At 43.9% G+C, this 22,583-nt stretch overlaps 1 protein-coding gene across 3 annotated transcripts in view; it reads right to left on the bottom strand.

Annotated features, from left to right (window-relative positions):
* Positions 1–22,583, bottom strand: part of MARCHF10 (membrane associated ring-CH-type finger 10) — a 137,082-nt gene that overhangs the window by 29,035 nt on the left and 85,464 nt on the right. For all 3 annotated transcript variants that reach the window (XM_082271269.1, XM_082271271.1, XM_082271270.1), the window contains exon 10: positions 9,020–9,062. In XM_082271269.1, the coding sequence (XP_082127395.1) occupies positions 9,020–9,062 (43 nt within the window). The remainder of the gene's footprint in view (positions 1–9,019; positions 9,063–22,583) is intronic.

The raw sequence follows: 22,583 nt of genomic DNA, 5'->3' as shown, positions 1-22,583 counted from the left end.
TTCGACACCTTAGCGGTGGTCTGTCCTCGTCCACCAGGGGCCAACAAAAGCTCTCTTATCGTAGGAACAAACACTGACCTGGTAAGGCGCCTTCTGATACAGCTGGTCCAGGGAAAAGATGCTCCAGCGCCAAGGATCCACCCCATGCTACGGCAGGCCTACCAACGATTAGTTTTGGAACAAGAGACCCCCGCAGAAGGTGTTGGACGACTCTGGAAGTTGGACAGAGCGGAAAAAGTCCTACAGCCAGGAGAGGTGGCCTGTCTTAAGGCTTCTGTTAAACTCACATGGCAACAACCGGGTCCTTTTATCATCTTTGAATCAGGTCAAAAGGAAAGAGAGAGAGGGATAGAAGTGATCCCTGAAGTGATCCCTTTGAAGGAGTTACAGAAAAACCGTGGAAGGGTTTTAGTGAGTGTCAGAAACACCTCCACTACACCGGTGAAGGTACCGGCCAGAGTGCTCCTGGGTCAAGTTAACCCGGCTACCCCAGTTGCCCCCATTGATCTTAAAGAAAATGAACAGGGCGAAGCTGTCATAGAGGAGCTCTGCTCTGGAAACGCTTCCCTCCCACCGGAATGGGTGAAGCGGGCCAAGGCACAACTTGCTCGATGGAGGGAAATATTCTCTAAGGACGAGTTTGACGTGGGATGTGCCAGGAGTGCCACTCATAAGATCCGCCTGAGTGAGGACAAGCCTTTCAGGGAAAGAGTCCGGCGAGTCCCCTTAGGTGACTTGGAAGATCTACGTCAACAGCTGGCAGAACTCAAGAGGACTGGGATTATCCGAGAGTCCAGGAGCCCATATGCTTCTCCGATAGTGGTGGTCCGGAAGAAAAATGGATCTCTGAGGCTTTGTATCGACTACCGAACGCTGAACAGAAGAACCATCCCAGACCAGTATACCACTCCTCGAATCGAAGATGCTCTACAGAGTCTGTCAGGGGGCGAAGTGGTTCAGTGTGATGGACTTAAAGAGTGGGTATTATCAGATCCCCATGCACCCTGAAGATCGGGAGAAGACGGCCTTCATCACCCCTGTGGGGTTCTTTGAGTTCAATCGCATGCCTCAGGGGTTGTCCGGGGCCCCTGCTACCTTCCAAAGGCTGATGGAAAGGACCGTCGGAGATATGAATTTGATAGAGGTACTGGTGTACTTGGATGATGTTATCGTGTTTGGCAGAACTTTGGAAGAACACGAGGAGAGGCTGGAAAAGGTCCTGAAGAGGCTACATGAAGAAGGTCTGAAACTTTCTCCTGAGAAGTGCCAATTCTATCAGTTCTTGGTCCATTACCTGGGCCACATCGTGTCTGAAGAAGGGGTGGCCACCGACCCGGACAAGCTGGATGCTGTCGCTTCCTGGCCGAGACCCACAAATGTGACCGAGCTCCGGTCGTTCTTGGGCTTTTGCTCCTATTACAGGAGGTTTGTAGAGGGGTTCGCCCAGATTGCCCAACCCTTAAATGAGCTCTTGAAGAACGAAGAAGATGATGTTCCTGAGTTGGTAAAGCCGGCAAAGTCCACCATGGGACCCCGGAAGGCTAAGGAATCCATCCAGGATCAGTGGACCCCAGAATGCGAAGAGGCCTTTGTTCAGCTGAAGAAGACCTTAACCACTGCCCCTGTGTTGGCCTATGCGGACCCCACAAAACCATATGAACTGCATGTCGACGCCAGCCGAGATGGGCTGGGGGGGTACTCTACCAGGAGCATGAGGGTCATCTGCGACCTGTCGCCTACGTGAGCAGAAGCCTATTACCTGCTGAAAGGAATTACCCTACCCACAAACTTGAATTCTTGGCCTTGAAGTGGGCAGTGGTTGACAAACTGAAAGACTACCTGTATGGAGCTGAATTCATTGTCAAGACGGATAATAATCCCCTCACTTATCTGTTGACTACGGCCAAGCTGGATGCAACAGGACACAGATGGTTGGCCGCCATCTCTAGTTTCAATTTTAGCCTGAAGTATCGGCCAGGAATTGGAAACAGGGATGCAGACGCCCTATCCAGAAGGTTGCATGCTCCACAGGAACCTGAGGAAGAATGGACTCATTTGGCTCCAGAAGGGGTGCGTGCCCTATATCAGGGAACGGAATTCCAATCCAGAGGAGGGTCAAGAGCAGAAGAGATTGGGGTTTCGGCTGTCGGAGTGCCCAAATACTATTGCAGGGTGACCCAGGTTGGAGGGGAAGATTTGCCCCGGCTGTCCAAAAGGGACTTGCGGAAGGAGCAGTTGGAAGACCCTTTGGGAAAACTTCTGTTGGAAGCCTTGGAGATCCAGCGCCCTGAGTTACTTCTAACTGACTCCCCTCAAGGGGCCCGTTTGTTGCATAAAGAGTGGACCCGGTTACAGATCAGAGAAGGAGTGGCCTACCGGAGAGGTCCATCTGAAGATCCGGAGGAGAAGTGGCAACTATTCTTACCAGCTAAATACAGAGAGGGAGTTCTGACCACTCTTCATGATAATCATGGCCATCTGGGGCCCGAAAGAACCTTTCAGCTTGTCAGGGACAGGTTCTACTGGCCTTGTATGAGGGCCGAAGTTGAAGGATACTGTCATTCTTGTGTCCGGTGTATACAAAGGAAGACTCTGCCACATCAAGCAGCCCCAATGGGCCATCTGCAAAGCCAGGGACCCATGGAGCTGGTGTGCATTGATTTCCTTTGCTTAGAGCCTGATCTGAGTGGCCAAGGGAATGTCCTTGTGGTAACAGACCATTTTACCAGATACGCTCAAGCATTCCCAACAAGGGATCAGAAGGCCTCAACGGTAGCCAAAGTTCTTGTAGAGAAGTTCTTTGTACACTATGGGCTACCACAACGCCTCCATTCTGATCAAGGAAGGGACTTCGAAAGCAGACTGATCAAGAGACTGTTAGATGTGTTAGGCATTCAAAAGACTAGAACCACTCCATACCATCCACAAGGGGATGCCCAGCCTGAACGATTTAACAGGACTCTTTTGGACATGTTGGGAACTTTGAGCTCAGAGAAGAAACAGCATTGGGGCAAACATGTAGCTGCCATTGTGCATGCCTACAACAGCACTGTCAGTGATGCTACTGGCTATTCCCCTTATCGGCTGATGTTTGGGAGGGAGGCTCGGTTACCAGTGGATTTGGCCTTTGGCATTTCGCCTGATCATACCTCTTCAGCATCGCATAGAGGATATGTGGACCGACTGCGGAAGAGTCTGAAAGCAGCCTATGACAATGCTCAGGCCACCTCTGATCAACGTGGACTGCGGAATAAAAAAAAATTTGACCTAAAAGTTCGGATCCATAACTTGCAACCAGGGGACAGGGTTTTGTTGAGAAACTTGGGTGTCCCGGGTAAACACAAGTTGGCAGACCGCTGGAAGTCCCAACCTTATGTTATCTGCAAGCAACTGCCGAACCTTCCTGTGTACCAAATTCGGCCTGAAGGAAGTGTGGGTCCATTGAAGACTTGGCATAGGAACCATTTGCTACCTCTTTCTGAAGCGGTTCGTATGCCCCCTGTGGAAGATTTGTCAGAGGCCCCTTCGACTTCTCGCCGGTCCAGACCAGTTACCAGATCTCAGACGACGCTCCCAGAGGAGGGAGAGGGAAGTTCTCCATCTGAAGATTTGGAAGATGAAGAGGAGGTACCTGACTGGTTGTGGTCATCTCAGTTGCCAGAACCCACACCTGCCTCCCTGTCTTCATCTGACTTGGCTGACAGAGGAGCCCTTCGGGCAGAAGCCCCTGAATTCATACCCTCCCACATGCTTCCAGAAGAAGTAGCTGAGGAAGAAGACCCTGAAGAGGAGGTTGCACCTTTCTCTGAAGAAGAACTCACTGCTCTTGAACCATCAGATTCCTATGTGTGGGGACATGAAGAGGTGGACAATGATGAATCCGCTGAATTGCCTGGTCCTAGTACCTCTGAGAGCATGCCTCCACAGGAACAGAGGGAAAGGAGAGTCATTCATCCACCAAAGAGATTGACCTATGATCAATTGGGTGAATGTTCAGAAGAAGCTGTCTTTACCTCAAAAAGATCTCCTGACCAGCCTAGCTCTTCCACCGCCGATTTGGTGGAAGACAACCCTAGCTCACCCCCAGGCACATCTGTACAAGCCACCCAAGTGTCGGGGGTCTGTAACCAGACTTGTCTTCCCTCCCCCGACAATTGGTGGGAGGTTCCCTTGTCGAACCTGTGTTGTAATATGCAGTTGTTGAGTTTGGCTTCTGCTCCTGAAAAGCCAGATAACTCCCTGTTAGGCATATGTTAATGTTTTTGTTATCTTATGCCAACCTATGCACTAGGGTCCATACTGTTGACCTCTTTGGGGACCAAAGTTTCTCAAGTGGGGGGAGTGTGTAGCGGGGTTAAATATGCCTAAAGATACTGTTGATATGTGAGAAGGAATTAGGCTCCCTCTAGTGGTAGCTGCATGGAATTTCCCGGGCTGTGACTTCCTTTTTGGCCTGATGAAAAGACTACATCTCCCAGTGTGCATTGTAAGACCCAGGGTGCACCGCACAGCTTTCTGGGGGAAGTTATTTAAAGGAAGGGAGGAGCCAAGCTCGGCCCTTCTGCGCTGGACTCCGAGGAACTAAGAAGCTGGAGCTGAGGACTGATGCTGGATATTAGGCCAAAGTTTCTAAGCCTGGAGTGACGACGTTGAACCGTCCCATCTCAAGCACGAGACACATTCCCGGAGCCCCTTACCTCTGTTCGCAGAGACCGGAGCCATCCACCAGAAAGACCACGCAAGGCTGATATCGAGCCAAAGGACTGAGATCGCAGTGGAGCGCGCGAAAGGGAAACTCCTGTGGTGAGAGGGCACTTGCCCAAAAAGACTGACTTTGTCTGTCAAGGAAGTGGCTTTACTTACATATAGCGATAGCGCAATAGAAGGTGATATACCCCGGGGTAGATTAGAATATCACTTCAGGACATTCTTAGACAATCAATAATAACTTTAAAGGAGCCGCCAGAGGCCTACCTCACTCACGGAAGTTACCGCTCAGCTACACAGACACCCTGCAGTGGCAATCAACAGTCCACTGTTCTTTTTCTCTCTCTTGATCTTCATTCCTAATTTGGATTACAAATGAGCTCTATTCAATACTCTTGCTAGCGAAGACTCAAGAAGAAGAAGAAGGAAGAGGACTTTGGGACTCAGATAGGCCTACTTATCTGGTACTGTGTCTAGCATCAATGAGGGAGTAGTGTGGGGTATTTCTTTTATCTTTTAAAGCTGATTTAAGTGACCCATTTTAAGGAACTGTGTTTTATTGTATCTCCCTTGTTCAATTTGATATACAGTAAATTAAGCTTTGGTTAATTACAATCCTGTGTGCTGTTCTATCGTGTCACCCAGAAGGACTACCACCAAGAAGGTAATAAGTCACTGTTGCATATTGAAGTATTGTATTCCAACCTGTGTATCCATTTGATAGTCCAGTCCTATTCTGGGTCAGTTGTGCCTGAGGAGGGATCGAGCCAGTTCTATAGGGTTGTTAGGCAGGGTGTAGACCCAATAACATAATCAGCAGCTCCTGCGGGGGTGGTGCTACAGACGTATGGGTGCTGCCAGCATTGCTGCAGAGGTTGAAGGGGTGGGAGGGGGGGGGGGGGTCAGCCTGCCAGTGCTCAGACCATAGGCTGCACACTTCATCAAATTGGTCTGCATGGCTGTTGTCCCAGAAGGAAACCTCTTCTAAAGTTGATGCACAAGAAAGTCTGCAAGCAGTTTGCTGAAGACAAGCAGACTAAGGACATGGATTACTGGAACCCTCACATTTTTGTAAATATATATATAATATTTATATATTGTTTTTATACCTTTTCATGTGACAGCACTGAATAAAAATTACACTTTGCTACAATGTAAAATAGTGAGTGTACAGCTTGTATAACAGTAAATTTGTCATCCCCTAGAAATACACAGCCATTAATGGTGATTTCTTTAGTGTTGTCACATTAAAAAATATACTAAAATTTTTACAAAAATGTGAGGGGTGTACTCACTTTTGTGAGATTCTGTATGTACAGTTTTGGATCCTTTCTGCTTACTCCAGAGATAGCCAGGTAAATCTGTATTGTTCTCTGCCTACCAGAAAGCAGGATCTGCTAGTGAGGCCTGCTCATGGTGCTCAGGTGCAGCTCAGTTTGTCTGAATTGTTTCACACTGGTCCAATAGGGAGGCATATTGGACATTGGGAGGAAACCTGACAAATGAGTGCACAGGCATTTAGTACAGACCTGTTGATTGGCAGAGAAAAGTGCCTTGTGCATTCTAGGATACTGTATAAATGCCAAGGGCAGAAGTGCTTGACGGGGTCTTTCTGCTGGAGAGCAGAGTCCCGGAGGGAGAGGGTGACTGCTCCTCCTCTATAGAAGTTGTTATGCGGCCTCAGGTGGTCGACCTGAGGACCTGAGAGTCAGAGAGGAGCTGAACCCTGAGGTCCTGCTGAGCTGACTGGAAGGGAGAGACTGGAAAGGATCTGATTCTGCATATGGTAAGTACAGATCTGTGTCATGGCGCCTGTCCTGTGAGGGCCATCCCTTCAGCTAAAAGAGTCAGTGGACGGGTGTCAGTCAGAGGGATGCTAGAGAGTGTCCTAAAGATAATGTAGTTGCATCAAGTCTGCTGCAAGAAGACTTAATTCCTCCATACAAGTGGCAGTATGGTTAAAGCAGTGTATCTGCTTCCACAAATAACCTGGTGAGACCAAGTGAGAGTTGTCCTTATCAACTAAATAGCTTCAGTTAGAGCAGGGGTGTCCAAACTATGGCCCTCCAGCTGTTCAGGAACTGCAATTCCCATCATCCTAGTTATGTCCAGGAATGTCAGAGATTTACAATGCCTCATGGGATGTGTAGTTCCGCAACAGCTGCAGGGCCGTAGTTTGGACACCCCTGAGTTAGAGTATTCCACTATTCCCTTCTCCCATCCAAGTTCCACAATAAATATAAAACCAAAACCCCTGGACTGTTTATTGAGTAATCAGCCATTGGTAATAAGTATGGATGTGTGAACTGTCCCTATGCGACTGTCTGCAGGTAATCAAAGGAGGCCCAAGAAGTCATCATACAGCAAGCCCTACGGGGACAGTGCTACACACAGGTTTGCTGTGTCCCCACATGGCTTCTTGCAAACTACTTATGGCTTTCTTTCAACAATGGCTTTCTTATTCCATTCTTCCATAAAGGCCAGATTTTTGGAGTGCACAGCTAATAGTTGTCCTGTGGACAGATTCTCCCTCTTGAGCTGTGGATCTCTGCAGCTCCTCCAGAGTTACCATGGGCCTCTTGGCTGCTTCTCTGATTAATGCTCTCCTTGCCTGGCCTGTCAGTTTAGGTGGACGGCCATGTTTTGGTAGGTTTGCAATTGTGCCATACTCTTTCCATTTTCAGATGATGGATTGAAAAGTGCTCTGTAAGGTGTTCAAAGCTTGGGATATCTTTTTATAACCTAACCCTGCTTTAAACTTCTCCACAAATTCATCCCTGACCTGTCTGGTTTGTTCCTTGGCCTTCATGATGCTGTTTGTTCACTAAGGATCTCTAACAAACCTCCGAGGGCTTCACAGAACAACTGTATTTATACTGAGATTAAATTACACACAGGTGGACTCTATTTACTTATTACGTGACTCCTGAAGGCTATTGGTTCCACTAGATTTTAGTAAGGGGTATCAGAATAAAGGGGGCCGAATAGAAATGCACGCCACACTTTTCAGATATTTATTTCTAAAAAAATTTTAAAACCATTTATCATTTTCCTTCCACTTCACAATTATGGGCGACTTTGTGTTGGTCTATCACATACAATTCTAATAACTAATTTGGTTGTAAGATGATAAAATGTGGAAAATTTCAAGGGGTATAAATACTTTTTCAAGGCACTGGAAAGCCTGCTATACGTACAAGTGAATGACTGCATGCAGCCGTATTCTTGAAACTCTAAAAAGCATTGGCGTATACTTGTGCATGCGCATCAAACATGCTTTGCAAATGCAAAACTTCTATGTTTGGTAAATATGTCAAACATGCATGCAAGGGAAATTAACAATGCAAATAAGCATGGTCATTTACATAGTGTGACAATGCTGCCCACAACTGGCCATAAAGTATCAGAATTTCACTCCAAATTTTAATTTCTTTTATGCCTAATCTTTTTTTATCGATAGGCGTTTTTGACCGCAGCAACAAGAAACTTTGAGAAGCAGGATGGGTGTTTTTTTTTCTCGAATGAGCACCTGTGGTTTTCACTCGGGAAAATAAATTCATTCCAAAGTCAAATGTGAAAAGCAAATGGAATTTTGAAGTACTTTCAAATGACAATAGCCAAATATATATAGAATTTTCATATAGTTGTTTGTATCATTCAAAAATGCACCAAAGTTTGGGCAGCTTTAGCAGCTCCCTGAGCAGGGGAAGCATTGTCACCATAGGAATGCAAACTCCTCCTCTACACTACAAACTCATGTGTTGGCACACAGCGTCATTGTCTTCTGATTCGTTGCTCACACTGAGGTCTGCCTACAGGACAGATCTTCTCATTTAGCACTGACCAGTCCAGAACCCTAGTAAATGACAGTGGTGGTATGAGGGAACAAGAGATGTGTAGTCCTGTGCCAGCTGCTATGGCAGGCAAGAAGTTCAAAAGAGTGGCTCTGTGCACCGTGCCCTTCATTTCAAAAAGCAACAAAGTAAGCTTAATATTGTATTTATTTTACGCCAAAATGCTTCCAATAAAATCCTGACCTTTGCTTTACTTAAGGAGGGATTTGTTTTTTCATTGTTTAATATAATTGACAGTTTAATAAAATCAATATAAAATTTTTTAGGTGGGTATCCACACATCAAAGACTTGAAAGGACAACAGACTACTAGGATATCAATTAGTAGTTTTCTAGAACAAAGTTTCACTTGCTGGACTGATATACTGTTGGTTCCCAGTCATGATTTTGCCATGGGGCTCAGTTAGGTACATTTCTATGCCAACATGTTTACATTTATCATAAAGTGAATTTACTTACTTTCACGCCTGTGTAAGCTCAGATTGGAAAATCGTCTTGAAATCTGCAAAATGAACAGTTATATTACTTTACATCCAATACTCACTATGTACAGTATATACCCCAACAGGTACAGTTCGGGTAAAGTGCTGGCTTAGCTGGATCAGTGCACACCCTCCAAGAGTATCTGATTTTTCCCTGCTGCCTTCATCTTGCTGACCCTTAATAAAAGGTAAGAAACAGAAAGCAAACCTTGTCTGTCTGGATGGTTTAGCTATAGGGCGAAAGTTCATACTTGTTCTTTAACAGCTAAGCTGTATTTTTACCACCCCCAAAAATCTCCCCCTTAGACTGCAAAAGCAGTGCCTGTTTGTACACGTGTCACAGCTGAGATTCTGTGCTTCACAACTGCACCTAGAATTTTACTCCCTATCATCTTTGGTGGGCACCATTCAGGTGAATGGGGCCGCGCACAATGCATGCAGCAAGGTAGTGGGGGCATTTAGGGGGTAAATACAGGACATGAGGGGTGAAATATCACCTCCTCACCGCCTGTCAAACGGCTCTGAAAAGCAGTCCAAGCCTGGTTTACTTTTCAGAGAAATGGCAGTCCTTGCTGCTGGTGTATATGCTAGGTATACAGTTGTATAGACTTGCATTTCAGAAATGTACATGTACTGTATTTCATTTTTTCCCACTGAAAATATTGGAGACTTCTAAAATTGGGTTCCACGTGTGTAACTTTGTTCCTGCTTATCTCCTATGTCTGCCAGGGCAGGTAAAAAGCAGGTGAATTTGTAATACACCACAGATTGAAACTGCAGTTCAAATCCTATGGAATCCCTGAAAATGTTCTTTCCCTGTTATTTATTTTAGAAGTATTAAATCTCAATGAATCTCTGCAGAGTATCAAATCTGATATAGAGAATCACTGAAAATGGAGTATATCACTGCATATGCATGAAAGATAATGCCTTAATGGCTCATACTTCTCCAAGTGTCATGCAACAACAGCAGCCCCATCGTTCCTGTATGACTATTAGTTACTATTTTTCAAAAAGAACTGCATGTACATTCCAATGAACTTGAGCTCAAAAAGTGAAGATTTGCTATGTAAAAGGAAACATTTCTGAATTCTGCCTCAGCAGTACCTTAAAAAATGTACCTTTTGTTTGGAATTCCTTCTGAAAAATTGTGCACTTCTTGCTATGTTGGGGTATCAAGACACTCCTAGACCTAAGGCCCTGTTCACATTAGGCAATTTGTATTCCAAATCATGTCAAAACATGTAGTGTGAATATGGATGCTATTCTGGCGCAATTGGCAAAATTCACATTTAAAAATCGCGCTAAGCTTGTCTTCCGTAATAGGAGCAGGAGTTTCTTTTGAGTGCCGAAAACGCATAGAGCAAACCATTGAAGCAAATAGGCTGCCCTATGTGCAACACACAGAAACATGAGTAAATCTTGCGTCAGAATCGCAAATGCTCGTCAAAACGATATCTGAACTGGGCCTAAAGCCTCATAGCTGTATATCTGCAGTGCGAGACCAAAGGCACTGCTGCCTATTTTTTGGGAACTCTGGCATGAAGATGCAAAGTCCTGCCTCTACCAAGATAGGTGTCACCCCCCCCCCCCCCACAGAAACAGAGAGAAGAACAAATGATGGTATATAAGTAATGGGGAAAAGATTTGGGAAACCAAAGGCAATATTGGGGACTATCCACGGCACCATGGTGTATACTCTTCAAACATGGGCTTTATTCAGTAAGTATGTACGGTAACAGCCACAAAATGTCAATGTGTTTCAGTCAATAATGGCCCTAATCATGACTATTGGGTACTATTCTTTTTTTTTTTTTTTCTCAGCCTGCCTATATTTGGGCAAATCTTCCAGAGTTTACTGCCTCTTTAACCACTCTACAACCGCTCACAGTAATACTACTGCGGCAGAGTGGTTCGTTATCGTCCAGCCACGTAGTATTAACGTGATTGGACACTCCCCCTTCTGGGCGGCGCTTGCGCGCCGCCGGAGGCTCGCTCCCGCTGTTTTCATTCACAGCGGGAGTCGGGCCAGGGGAGGAGCAGCGGCGATCGCCGCTGCTCTTACCCGATCGTCGGGGATCGAGTCTGGAGATCCGCCCGCTGTGTGTAAACACAGCGGGCGGATCTCCATAGTGACAGGGAGTGACAGATCAGACTGTTCAGCATAGCTGGACATCCGATCTGTCCATGACTCACACAGTCACCTCCCCCGCTACACGTCAGTAAGCACCAGGCATACATTAACCCCTCCCTCTCCAATAAAATTAACCCCTTCCCTGCCAGTGTCATTTTTACAGTAACAGTGCATATTTATAGCACTGATTACTGCAGTAATGTCACTGGTACCCCCAAAAGTGTCAAAAATGTCAGTCAGGGGTCCGGTCTGTCCGCCGCAATGTCGCAGTCCCGCAAAAAAAACCGCAGATCGCCGCCATTACGCGTTAAAAAAAAAACACCAAAAATGACAGAAATCTTTCCCTTTGTTAGTAAACGCAATAACTTTTGCGCAAACCAATCAAAATACGCTTATTGCGATTTTTTTTACCAAACATATGTAGCATAAAACAAATTGGCCAAAAATTTAAAAAAAAATTGGTTTTTACATCTTTTTTGGGGGGAATTTCATATAAAAAAATGTTAAAAATATTGTTATTTTTTCAAAATAAACGCTCTTTTTTTGTTTATAGCGCAAAAAGTAAAAATCGCACAGGTGATCAAATACCACCAAAAGAAAGCTCTGTTTGTGGGAAAAAAAAGACGTAAATTTCGTTTGGGTACGGCGTTGCACGACCGCGCAATTGTCAGTTGAAGTCGCACAGCGCCGAATCGCAAAAAGTGGCCTGGACGGAAGACAGCAAAATCCTCCGGTGGTAAAGTGGTTAAATTCCTTATTTGTATATGCAATACCAATGTAATAATTGAGCATAAGCCTGAAATTATCATGAATAGAGCTTTGAACTCTTTCTGTGCTATTGAAGAACAGAACAGTGGCCTGCATGATTTCATAAATCTATCATTCTCTGTGGTGTACTGTAAAGTCTGCAGGACTGTGCCATTTCAATAACAATTGTCTTGTATTATTAGACTGTGAATGATTTAAGTGCGAGTGACAGTGTTTTATAATGCCTATTCTATCAGCAGTATGTTATACTGCCTACATTAAAAACACAGTTTTTATACTTTAATGGTGTTATAAAATACGGAAGTCGTAATGCTATCCTTGCCATACAATATTATAAAAAGAAAGGAATATGCGATTCCTTATTCAAAGCATCTGAGAATAAATATTTATATAGTAAAAGACATCACTGCTCTATGTTTACTAAAATATATTTTTATAGAAAAAATAGTTTTATTCAGTAACAAATTTAAAATAAAATGGAGATACCATACATGTTACACAAAACTTTAGAAACAACTTTGCATTGGTAAATCTCCCATCCGAAAATAAGGAATCCTGAATGTGAATTCTAGAGGCTTATGGGCTCTTTCACACGGGCGGTCCGATCAGATCCGCCTGTCAGTTTTTTAGTCGGATCTGATCGGATCCTCCATGCAGCTCTATGGGGCAGCGGATGTCAGCGGAGACACCTCTGCTGACACCCGCTGACACCCGTATCCGATCCTGTCCGTGAAATCTGGACGGATGGAAACCCTATTTTTCCATCCGTTCAGGTATCGGATCGGATGAGAGCGGACAGGCAGTCCACTCTCATCTGATCCCCCATAGAGAGCAGCGGGGGCTGTGACACCTCCCTCTCCGCACTGCAAGCAGAGACGGAGCTGTCATGCGCCGGCTCAGCAGGGATCGCGGATCGATCCCCGCTGAGCAGCACGGATCCGCCTACGGAGGCAGACCGTGTGAAAGAGTCCTATTAGGGTAATTTATTAGGGCCATTGCCTAAATATGGTTTAGCATTCGACAACTTATCACAGGGTTCCTGTTATTCACTTCCTCTACGTTTTTTACGGGGTACAGGCCTGCTTCCTCTGGAGGTTCAATTGGGAGAATACCGAAGTGCACATGGGCCAAATGTTGGGCAGCATTGGCCGGTTCAATAGAAATCGGCCGACATTCGGACCATGTGTAAGCCAGCCAGTCCGACAGAATCCCATTCCAGGGGAATCAGAAACGATTTCATCCAAGGATAAGAAAAAGGGGACCAAATGGTCAATGTAACTGACCAACATGTAAGATGTTTGCTGCACATATAGAGGGGGCCTCAAATACATGTATCAACCGCGAGGCTGTGGACTTATATGTGGATTAATATTTTAAAAAAACTATTTTGTATAATTTTCATACTTTTTTGTAAAATGATAAGAATGACCTCCAACACAACCTGAATAATTGAAGTTTGCATTTCATGTGTATCTAAGAGATTCCTAATAATTCTGTGTATTCATAAAGCCATCTGCCACATTTACACCTTGCCAAAGAACATTATATTGCTGACTCTATAGTGTGTAGCTTCTTTGATAGCCCAATAAAATGTTAATGTTGCCATACAACTCTCACAGGGCTTCCCTAATTTATAGTACAGTACATTACTACTACTGTGGTCTAGCTTGCTTTGTAAAATGAAATTGAATATAGTACATTGTATACACTGTATTACACTGTATTATCACTGTATACAATCTATTAACAAAATACATTTATTTTTTTTTCCAAATTCATATTCTAAACTTGATACTTTGCATGGCATAACAGTAAAAGGACATGTGCAGTACTACTACATTATTCACATTTTCCAAGGCAAGGGAATAACCAGAGGGAAATTTTAGGTTTTAAAGGTATATATCTTTTTACACTAACCCTGCATTTTTATTTTTTTCTATGGCAGAAGTTGGGATTAGGGATGGGCTGAACACTCCCCTGTTCGTTTCGTAGCAGACCTCCCGAACAGGGGAAATGTTCTAACTCGAACGGTGAACCCCCATTGAAGTCTATATGAGCCGAACAGGAAAAAACAAAAGTGCCCATTTTGAAAACGTATATGCAAGTAATTGGCCATAATAGGGGTATGGAGGTCTGAGTACCAGGAGCAGTGATTTTTTTTGTGCAACAATAAAAATAAAAAATTCCTTTAAATATAGTGCCTGGGGGGGTCCCCTTAATGTGCCTGTAAAGTGGTGCATCTGTAGCATGCATAAAACATTCTATAGCAAAAATGACATTTCTAAAGAAAAAAAAATGAGTCAAATCCCATTTAAAATGACTTATTAATTATAAATGCCAGCACCCGTCTATAAAAAAATCTAAAGAAAAAAACAGATTTTGGGTCTGGTATGGATTTTAAAGGGGAACCCCATGCCAAGATTTTAAAAACATCCCCAAAATCCAAACCAGACCCTTATCTCGGCATGCAGCCTGGCAGGTCAGAAAAAGGGGGAGGGTGTGCGAGTGCCCCCCCCCCCAAACCATACCAGGCCACATACCCTCAACATGGGGGAGTGGGTGCTTTGGGGCGGGGGGGATGTTGATGGGGACAAGGGTCTCTTTCCAACAACCCTGTGCTGTGGTTGTTGGGGTCTGCGGGCAGGGGGGGCTTATTGGAATCTGGAGGCCCCCTATAACAAGATCCCCCCCCTATGTGAATGGGTTTCAGGTACATTGTACCCCTACCCATTCACCAAAAAATTTCACAAAAGCAAAAAAACACACGAGGCAGTTTTTGACAAATCCTTTATTAAAAAAAAAAATAAAAAAAATTGTGTCCCTCGATGTAAATCCATTGTCAATCACGCCACCCGCTGACCCGAAAAATAGTAAAAAACAAAAATGCTCTCACCTCCTGGGAGGCCTCCTGCTGTATGGCTGGTCCGCGCTTTGACATTTCTTATATAGGCAAGGGGTGGGACCAGCCGGCTATGTCACCAGGTGGCACCGCTCCTTTTGACATCATATGATGTGAAGAAATCTCTTGATTCCCTCATCAACACAGTCGGGGGGAATCCCTCCTGTAGAGCCATTGTGTTCCTCTGGCAAGGGGGCGCTGAGCCATCCCTGCCAGGAGAACACACTGATTACTGCTAGTGCCTATAGCTGTTGGTAATAACATGTAAATGCATGTAAAAATCCGACATGCAGATTGTACCCAAGTCGATAGATGGATCAACTCGGGTACAATCAGCCTGTCCATCTATGAGCAGTCTGATGGCGTGTATGCAGGTAAGTGTATTCTATTGCAAAAGAGGCATACAATGTTCATAAGACTCTGCCTGTTTACAATTTAAAATTTTCTTACTTTAGTTCCACTGTAAGTCCCCTTCAGCTCTCACCTGACAAACACCACTACCTCTACTGCCCACTAAAATTCCAGAATTTGACAGTTGACTAAAGGGAAGCTGAAATCAAGCTTACATCCTGAGCCTAGGACCCAAGAAGCTCCACCAAGGCACAGAGATTATTTTAACCACTTCAGCCCTGGAATGTTTTACCCCTATAATGACCAGGCCATTTTTTGCGATATGGCACAGCATTACTTTAAAGGGTAACTCCACTTTCGTGAGGAAAAAATAGCAAATAAAGAAAAAATAATATAGCGTATACAATTGCGACACAAACCATATTGTAATTGAATGCTTAAAATGACCTTTCCTTTTCAATCTGCAGCTGCTGTAATTTTCCGAAAATGCAATGCAATATGGCTACCTGGAGGTGTTCTGTACGCAGAATGTATACTGACCACACCCCAGAAACATAATTTCCTGCTTGTGTGATTGGCTCACCAATTTTCCCAGAAGTCTGCACTAAGATACAAGTCAGATTTCGGGCATCCCCTGAAACGAAAATGTTATTTTTGGTGAGATACTCCCAATAGGAACAGGTCTAAAGGGATGCAAGCCCAGCAGCTTTACTCATTAGTGTTCTGCAGCTGCACAGCTGACAGATAATTATGAAACCACTCCCATTAGACCCACTCAGTACAGAGGCACAGAGGTACACACAGTGATTTCTTCAGAATAAAAAAAAAGGTAGTAATCAGCAACAAAGGTTGTTTTAATCCTTACAATGTACATAAATCACCCAGAGGGGAATGTTTTTTTTTCCCAACAAAAGTGGAGTTGCGATTTAACTAACAATTGCGCGGTTGTGCAATGCTGTACCCAAATAAAATTGTCCTTTTTTTCCCACAAATAGAGGTTTTTTTTTTTTTTTTGGTGGTATTTGATCACCTCTGCGGTTTTTATGTTTTGCGCTATAAACAAAAAAAGACCAACAATTTTGAGAAATAAAACATGATCTTTAACTTTCTGCTATAAAACACATCCAATAGGAAAATTTAAATAATTAAATTTCTACATCAGTTTAGGCCAGTATTCTATTACATGTTTCTGGTAAAAAAAAATCCCAATAAGTGTTTATTGATCGGTTTGCACAAAGGCTATAGTGTCCACAAACTATGGGATATTTTAATGGCATTTTTTTAATTTATTTTTTTACTAGTAATGGTGTTGATCAGCAATTTTTAGCAACTTGCAGCAAACAAATCAGACACCTGACACTTTTTTTGGGGACCAGTGACATTATTACAGTGATCAGGGTTAACCACTTTACCACCGGAGGATTTTGCTGTCTTACGTCCAGGCCACTTTTTGCGATTTGGCACTGTGCAACTTTAACTGACAATTGCGCGGTCGTGCAACACTGTACCCAAACGAAATATATGTCCCTTTTTCCCCACAAATAGAGCTTTCTTTTGGTGGTATTTGATCACCTGTGCGATTTTTACTTTTTGCGCTATAAACAAAAAAACAGCGAAAAGTTTGAAAAAATAACAATATTTTTCATATTTTGTTATATGAAATTCCCCCTCAAAAAATGTAAAAATCAAAATTTTTTATCATTTTTGGCCAATTTGTTTTCTGCTACATATTTTTGGTAAAAAAAATCGCAATAAGCGTATTTTGATTGGTTTGCGCAAAAGTTATTGCGTTTACTACCTAAGGGAAAGATTTCTGTCATTTTTGGTGTTTTTTTTTTAATTAGTAATGGCGGCGATCTGCGATTTTTTTTGCGGGACTGCGACATTGCGGCGGACAGATCGGACCCTTGACTGACATTTTTGATACTTTTGGGGGTACCAGTGACATTACTACAGTAATCAGTGCTATAAATATGCACTATTACTGTAAAAATGACATTGGCAGGGAAGGGGTTAATTTTATTGGAGAGGGAGGGGTTAATGTATGCCTGGTGCTTACTGACATGTGTGGGGGGAGGGGACTGAGTGACACAGGGACAGATCGCAGGTTCAGCTATGCTGAACCCTGCAATGTGACCCTGCCTGTCACTTAGGAGATCTGTCCGCTTTGTTTACACAAGCGGGCGGATCTCCAGACTCGATTCCCCGACGATCGGGGAAGAGCGGCGGTGATCACCGCCGCTCCTCCCCTGGCCCGACTCCCGCTGTGACTGAAAACAGCGGGAGCGAGCCTCCGGCGGCGCGCGCGCGCAGCCCACATGGGGAGGAGTCCAACGACGTAGGTCTACGTCGCTGGACGGGAACGAGCCACATTGCCGCAGTAGCAGCAATGTGAGCGGGGCTAAAGTGGTTAAAAATATGCACTGTTACTGTACTAATGACACTGACAGGGAAGGGGTTAATATCAGGAACAATCAAAGGGTTAAATGTGTCCCTAGGGGGTGCTTGCTAACTGTGTGGGGGTTGTTCTGACTGGGAAAGAGAGAGATCCATGTTCCTGCTTAGCAAGAACACAAGAATCCCATTTTCTCCCCTGACAGAACGGTGATCTGCCTAGTTTACATAGACAGACCACTGTTCTGCCTGTCTCGGGAACGATCACGGATGGCTGGCGGACTTCAAGTCCGCCAGACACGCTAATTGGCTCTGTCCAATCAGTGCGCAATTGTGCCTCCAGCAGGGAGCGTGAGCCCCCAAGGTACGTGATTTCGCACAATAGAGCCGACCTGCTGCAGTACATGTATGTTAGGCGGTCGGTAAGTGGTTAGAGAAAAACATAGGAGCTTGCAAGCACCACACGGTTTCTTCACTTTTTTTTTTTTATATCAAAGAAGTTTTATTGACAATATAAAACAATCCAGTGTACTTGGAATTGAAAGGGTAAACTTCAATCATACCACAAAAAAGAAAAGGTTGTTGAACCATTACATAGCAATGCCCTAACAGGCCAAGTATAGAGTGGTGTCTTCACTTTAGACACTTTTTAGTCACAATCTGGTTAATTTTAAGCATGCACACAATGTTGTTTATGTTATGTTATACTTATGTATTTCTTGTACTTGTGATGGTGGCTGGTATCAGACCCCTGGCCTTCTCATCCACCTCGTGACCAAAGACCAAGCAATCTCACACCCTGCCGTCACTTGCGTAACAATGCCACTCTCAGCTGCACCCAGCACCCAGATTGTCCAGCTTGCAGGACCACAATCTAGATGCCAGCAGACTGAGAGCGATTGTCACCGGGTTAATTAAACGATTAACCCTTTCTCTGCCACCACCGCTACGTCTGAGCTTAGCGGACGCTCGTGATTTTACAAATATCAATTATGACTTTAGAATAACCATCTGTAACACACCCACTGTCACCAGATAGGTTAGCCTAAACAGTACAAATATCAATTATGACTTTAAAATAACCGTCTGTAACACACAGTAGCGCGCTTCAGGAGGCAGGTTCGTTTGGGTCAAGTTGCGTTTAAGAGCTTAGAGACAAAGTTAACACTTTTCAAAATAAGGTTTAATTATAAGAAAGGTTTAAAATTGGTGTGAATAAAAATATTTACAGAAAAAATGGGTTACAAAGAAATAGAGACAATACAGCAATTGAGAAATATGAAGAGAAAGGATGAAAATACTTGCATTAAACGGTCCTGGTATTACCTTAGTTTCAGAAGCTGAACAGGTATTATTGGTTCCCCTTGGGCGATGTTATGGCTTCCATGTTAGAATGAGAACTCAGCTCTCTATCAGTCCCTGTCCTTTTCTCTGACCCTCCAGGGGGTGTCATCAGAAGTACTTAGCCAATAGGCTCGGAGTCTTATAAACTGCTAAGGGACCTCCCCGTTTGACAGATTAATAAAAGCACTCATATCTGTAACCGTTTCATAACTCCATACTTGAAACTGATATCTTATGGTCCGGTTTGGAATGTCCTATCTTTAGACACTAAACATGGGTTATTTTGGAATAACCTCTGACCTGTACGGCATCGGATCGCTAGCTTGTCTTTCCTAGGCATGAAGGTGTCCGTGTTGGGACTTAATTCGATTGGTATTTTATGGGGCACCCAAATATCTACTTTTTGTTAATATGTTATGTTCGGGTAAAAAGATATGATTTGAGCACGGATTGTGAGATGTAACTTAACAGTTTGGCTTTGGGAATTTACAAGGCAGTTTCACTGGACATCTAATCTGCCCCCCTGCTGTCCTCGGAGACACAACTCCTGCTTGGTCAAGCTGCTTGTGTATATTAAAGGTGTGAAACCTGGCATTCAGTGACACTAATTGAGGTTGGGTGGGGGTGAATGAGTGCCTTTTGGTTCCACTGATTAGCGAACAGTGGGGGGGGGGGCTATTTTCGCTCAAGGAGCCTGGGTCACTAAACAAAATAGATGTCGAGAGGACAAGATGGTGTCCGAACACTCGACACCATTACAGTACTTTTTTATACATATTATACAGTTCTTTAGAGAAAACATAGAATTATTCACTTCTGTAAGGGGTAAGCTTTCTGTTGATGCATGTTGCTGTTTTAACCACTTCAATACCGGGTACTTTTCCCCCTTCAAGCCCAGGCCAATTTATAGCTTTTAGCACTGTTGCATTTTAAATGACAATTGCGCGGTCATGTAAAACTGTACCTAAACCAAATTTATGTATTTTTTTTTCCCCACAAATAGAGCTTTCTTTTGGTGGTATTTTGATCACCGCAAGGTTTTTTCTTTTTTGCTACACAAATAAAAAAAGACCGAAAAGTTTGAAGAAAAAAAAAAATTTTTTTGTTTATGTTATACAATTTTGTAAATAGATATGTTTTTTTCCTGCACTGATGAGCACTGATGAGGCCGCACTGACAGGCACTGATGAGGAGGCACTGATGAGGAGGCACTGATGGGATGGCACTGATGGGCTAGCACTAATAGGCAGCACTGATATGCAGCACTGATGGGCGGTGCTGATAGGCAGCACTGGTGGGCAATGATGGGCACTGGTGGGCAGCAATGATGGGGAGGGCACTGGCGGGCAGCACTGATGGGGAGGGCACTGGCGGGCTCCCTGAGCCCTGATTGCCATCCCTGGTGGCCATGGTGGGCATCCCTGGGGTCATGGGAGGGCATCCCTGGTGGTTCTAGTGGCACCCCCCCCAAGAGTCTGCACTGGTAATCAATGCTCTGGTTACCAGTGCAGACCCCCCCTGTCAGGAGAGCTGCAGATCGGCTCTCCTCTACTCGTGCCTGTCAGGCACGAACTGAGGAGAACCGATCAACGGCACTTCCTATTTACTATGTGACCAGCTGTGATTGGACACAGCTGGTCACACGGTAAAGAGCCTACGTCAGTAGGCTCTTTACCGAGATCGGAGATGCGGTGTGTCAGATTGACACACCGCAGCACTGATCGCCGATCTGCGCGCCCCCCATCCTGCCGTCGTCATATGATGTCCGGTCAGGATAATGTACCTTCCCACCGTCATTTGCCTAAAGGGCGGGCGGGAAGTGGTTAAGATATGCATAGCAGGTTGAAAACTCAATTAAAATGAACCTACCTGGATGGGCATATGCAAGCTGCCATTGCTGACTTATTTTTGAAGATACATACTGCAGGGCTATAATCCTTCACTTCTTAGTGCGTCACGGGACAAGCTTTTGCTTATTATTGTCACAGAACCCTAAATGTGCATGCTTGTTCTAGGTTTACTGACTTGCAAGGATAAGAATGACTATCCAAGAGCCTCCATCTTTAAAAACAAGTCAGCAATGCCAGCCTGAATATTCCTACTCTGACAAGTTCATTTTAAGTGAGTTTAGAGGAGGGCTGCTCATTGCCTTTTTTCAAATGCTGAGTCAGCCAAGTTGTCTTTTTTATTTTATTCCTCAAATATTTATTCCTCTCATCTCAACTTTATACTATCAGCTCATGAATGCAAACACCTCCCTGATCGTAGTGACAGGTCAGTGTATATTAGAACAGACTTGATTTGTTTCTTCTGTTTGCAGCAGCTGTAAAGCAATTTCAGTAATGTAATTCAGTGGTAAGTGTAGGAGAAAATCCTATTTCGCTTATCTCATTGGATATTCTCTGTATTTTATGATAAAGCAACTTGATGTGCCTAATTTAATTTCAAAATATATTAAAGTTCCCTGAAAGAAAATATGAAGGATTATTGACTTTCCAAAAAGGCAGTGAATTTTACACTCAAGGGTTTTTGAGCATGCAACATTTTAAAACCAACAGCAGCTTGTACTGAAGGGTACTGGGAGTAGTAGAATATAAGATAGTGTTTTTCAGAATGTAATTTGAACATATTTTGCTAGAAGCACTGCTGCTCTGCTTCTTACAGTGCCTTGAAAAAGTATTCATACCCCTTGACATTTTCCACATTTTGTCATGTTACAACCAAAAATATAAATGTATTTTATTGGGATTTTATGTGATAGAGCAACACAAAGTGGCACATAATTGTGAAGTGGAAGGAAAACGGGTTTAACATTTTTTTTTTACAAATAAATATCTGAATAGTGTGGTGTGCATTTGTATTCAGTCCCCTTTACTCTAATACCCCTAAATAAAATCTAGTTGAAAATTTGCCTTCAGAAATCACGTAATTAGTAAATAGAGTCCATCTGTGTGTAATTTTATTTAAGTAAAAATACAGCTGTTCTGTGAAGCCCTCTGAGGTTTGTTAGAGAATCTTAGTGAAGAAACAGCATCATGAAGGCCAAGGAACACACTAGACAGGTCAGGGATAAAGTTGTGGAGAAGTTTAAAGCAGGGTTAGGTTATTAAAAAATATCCCAAGAGTTGAACATCTCACGTAGCACTGTTCAATCCATCATCCGAAAATGGAAAGTGTATGGCACAACTGCAAACCCAACAAGACATGGCCGTCCACCTAAACTGACAAGCCAGGCAAGGAGAAATATAATCAGAGAAGCAGCCAAGAGGCACATGGTAACTCTGCAGGAGCTGCAGAGATCTAAAGCTCAGGTGGATCCACAGGACAACTAATAGTCAAGCACTCCACAAATCTGGCCTTTATGGAACAGTGGCAAGAAGAAAGCCATTGTTGAAAGAAAGCCATAGGAAGTCCTGTTTACAGTTTGTGAGAAGCCATGTGGGGGACACAGCAAACATGTGGGAGAAGGTGCTCTGGTCAGATGAGACCAAAATTTAACTTTTTGGCCTAAAAGCAAAATGCTAGGTGTGGCGGAAAACTAACACTGCACATCACCCTGAGCACACTATCTACACAGTGAAACATGATGGTGGCAGCATCATGTTGTGGGGATGCTTTTCTTCAGTAGGGACAGGGAAGCTGGTCAGAGTT

Source organism: Pelophylax lessonae (genome assembly GCF_965119305.1).
Source record: "Pelophylax lessonae genome assembly, chromosome: 11".
Taxonomy (NCBI): Eukaryota; Metazoa; Chordata; class Amphibia; order Anura; family Ranidae; genus Pelophylax; species Pelophylax lessonae.
The sequence above is the reverse complement of the archived record's forward strand: the minus strand, read 5'-3'. Positions and strand labels throughout refer to the sequence as shown.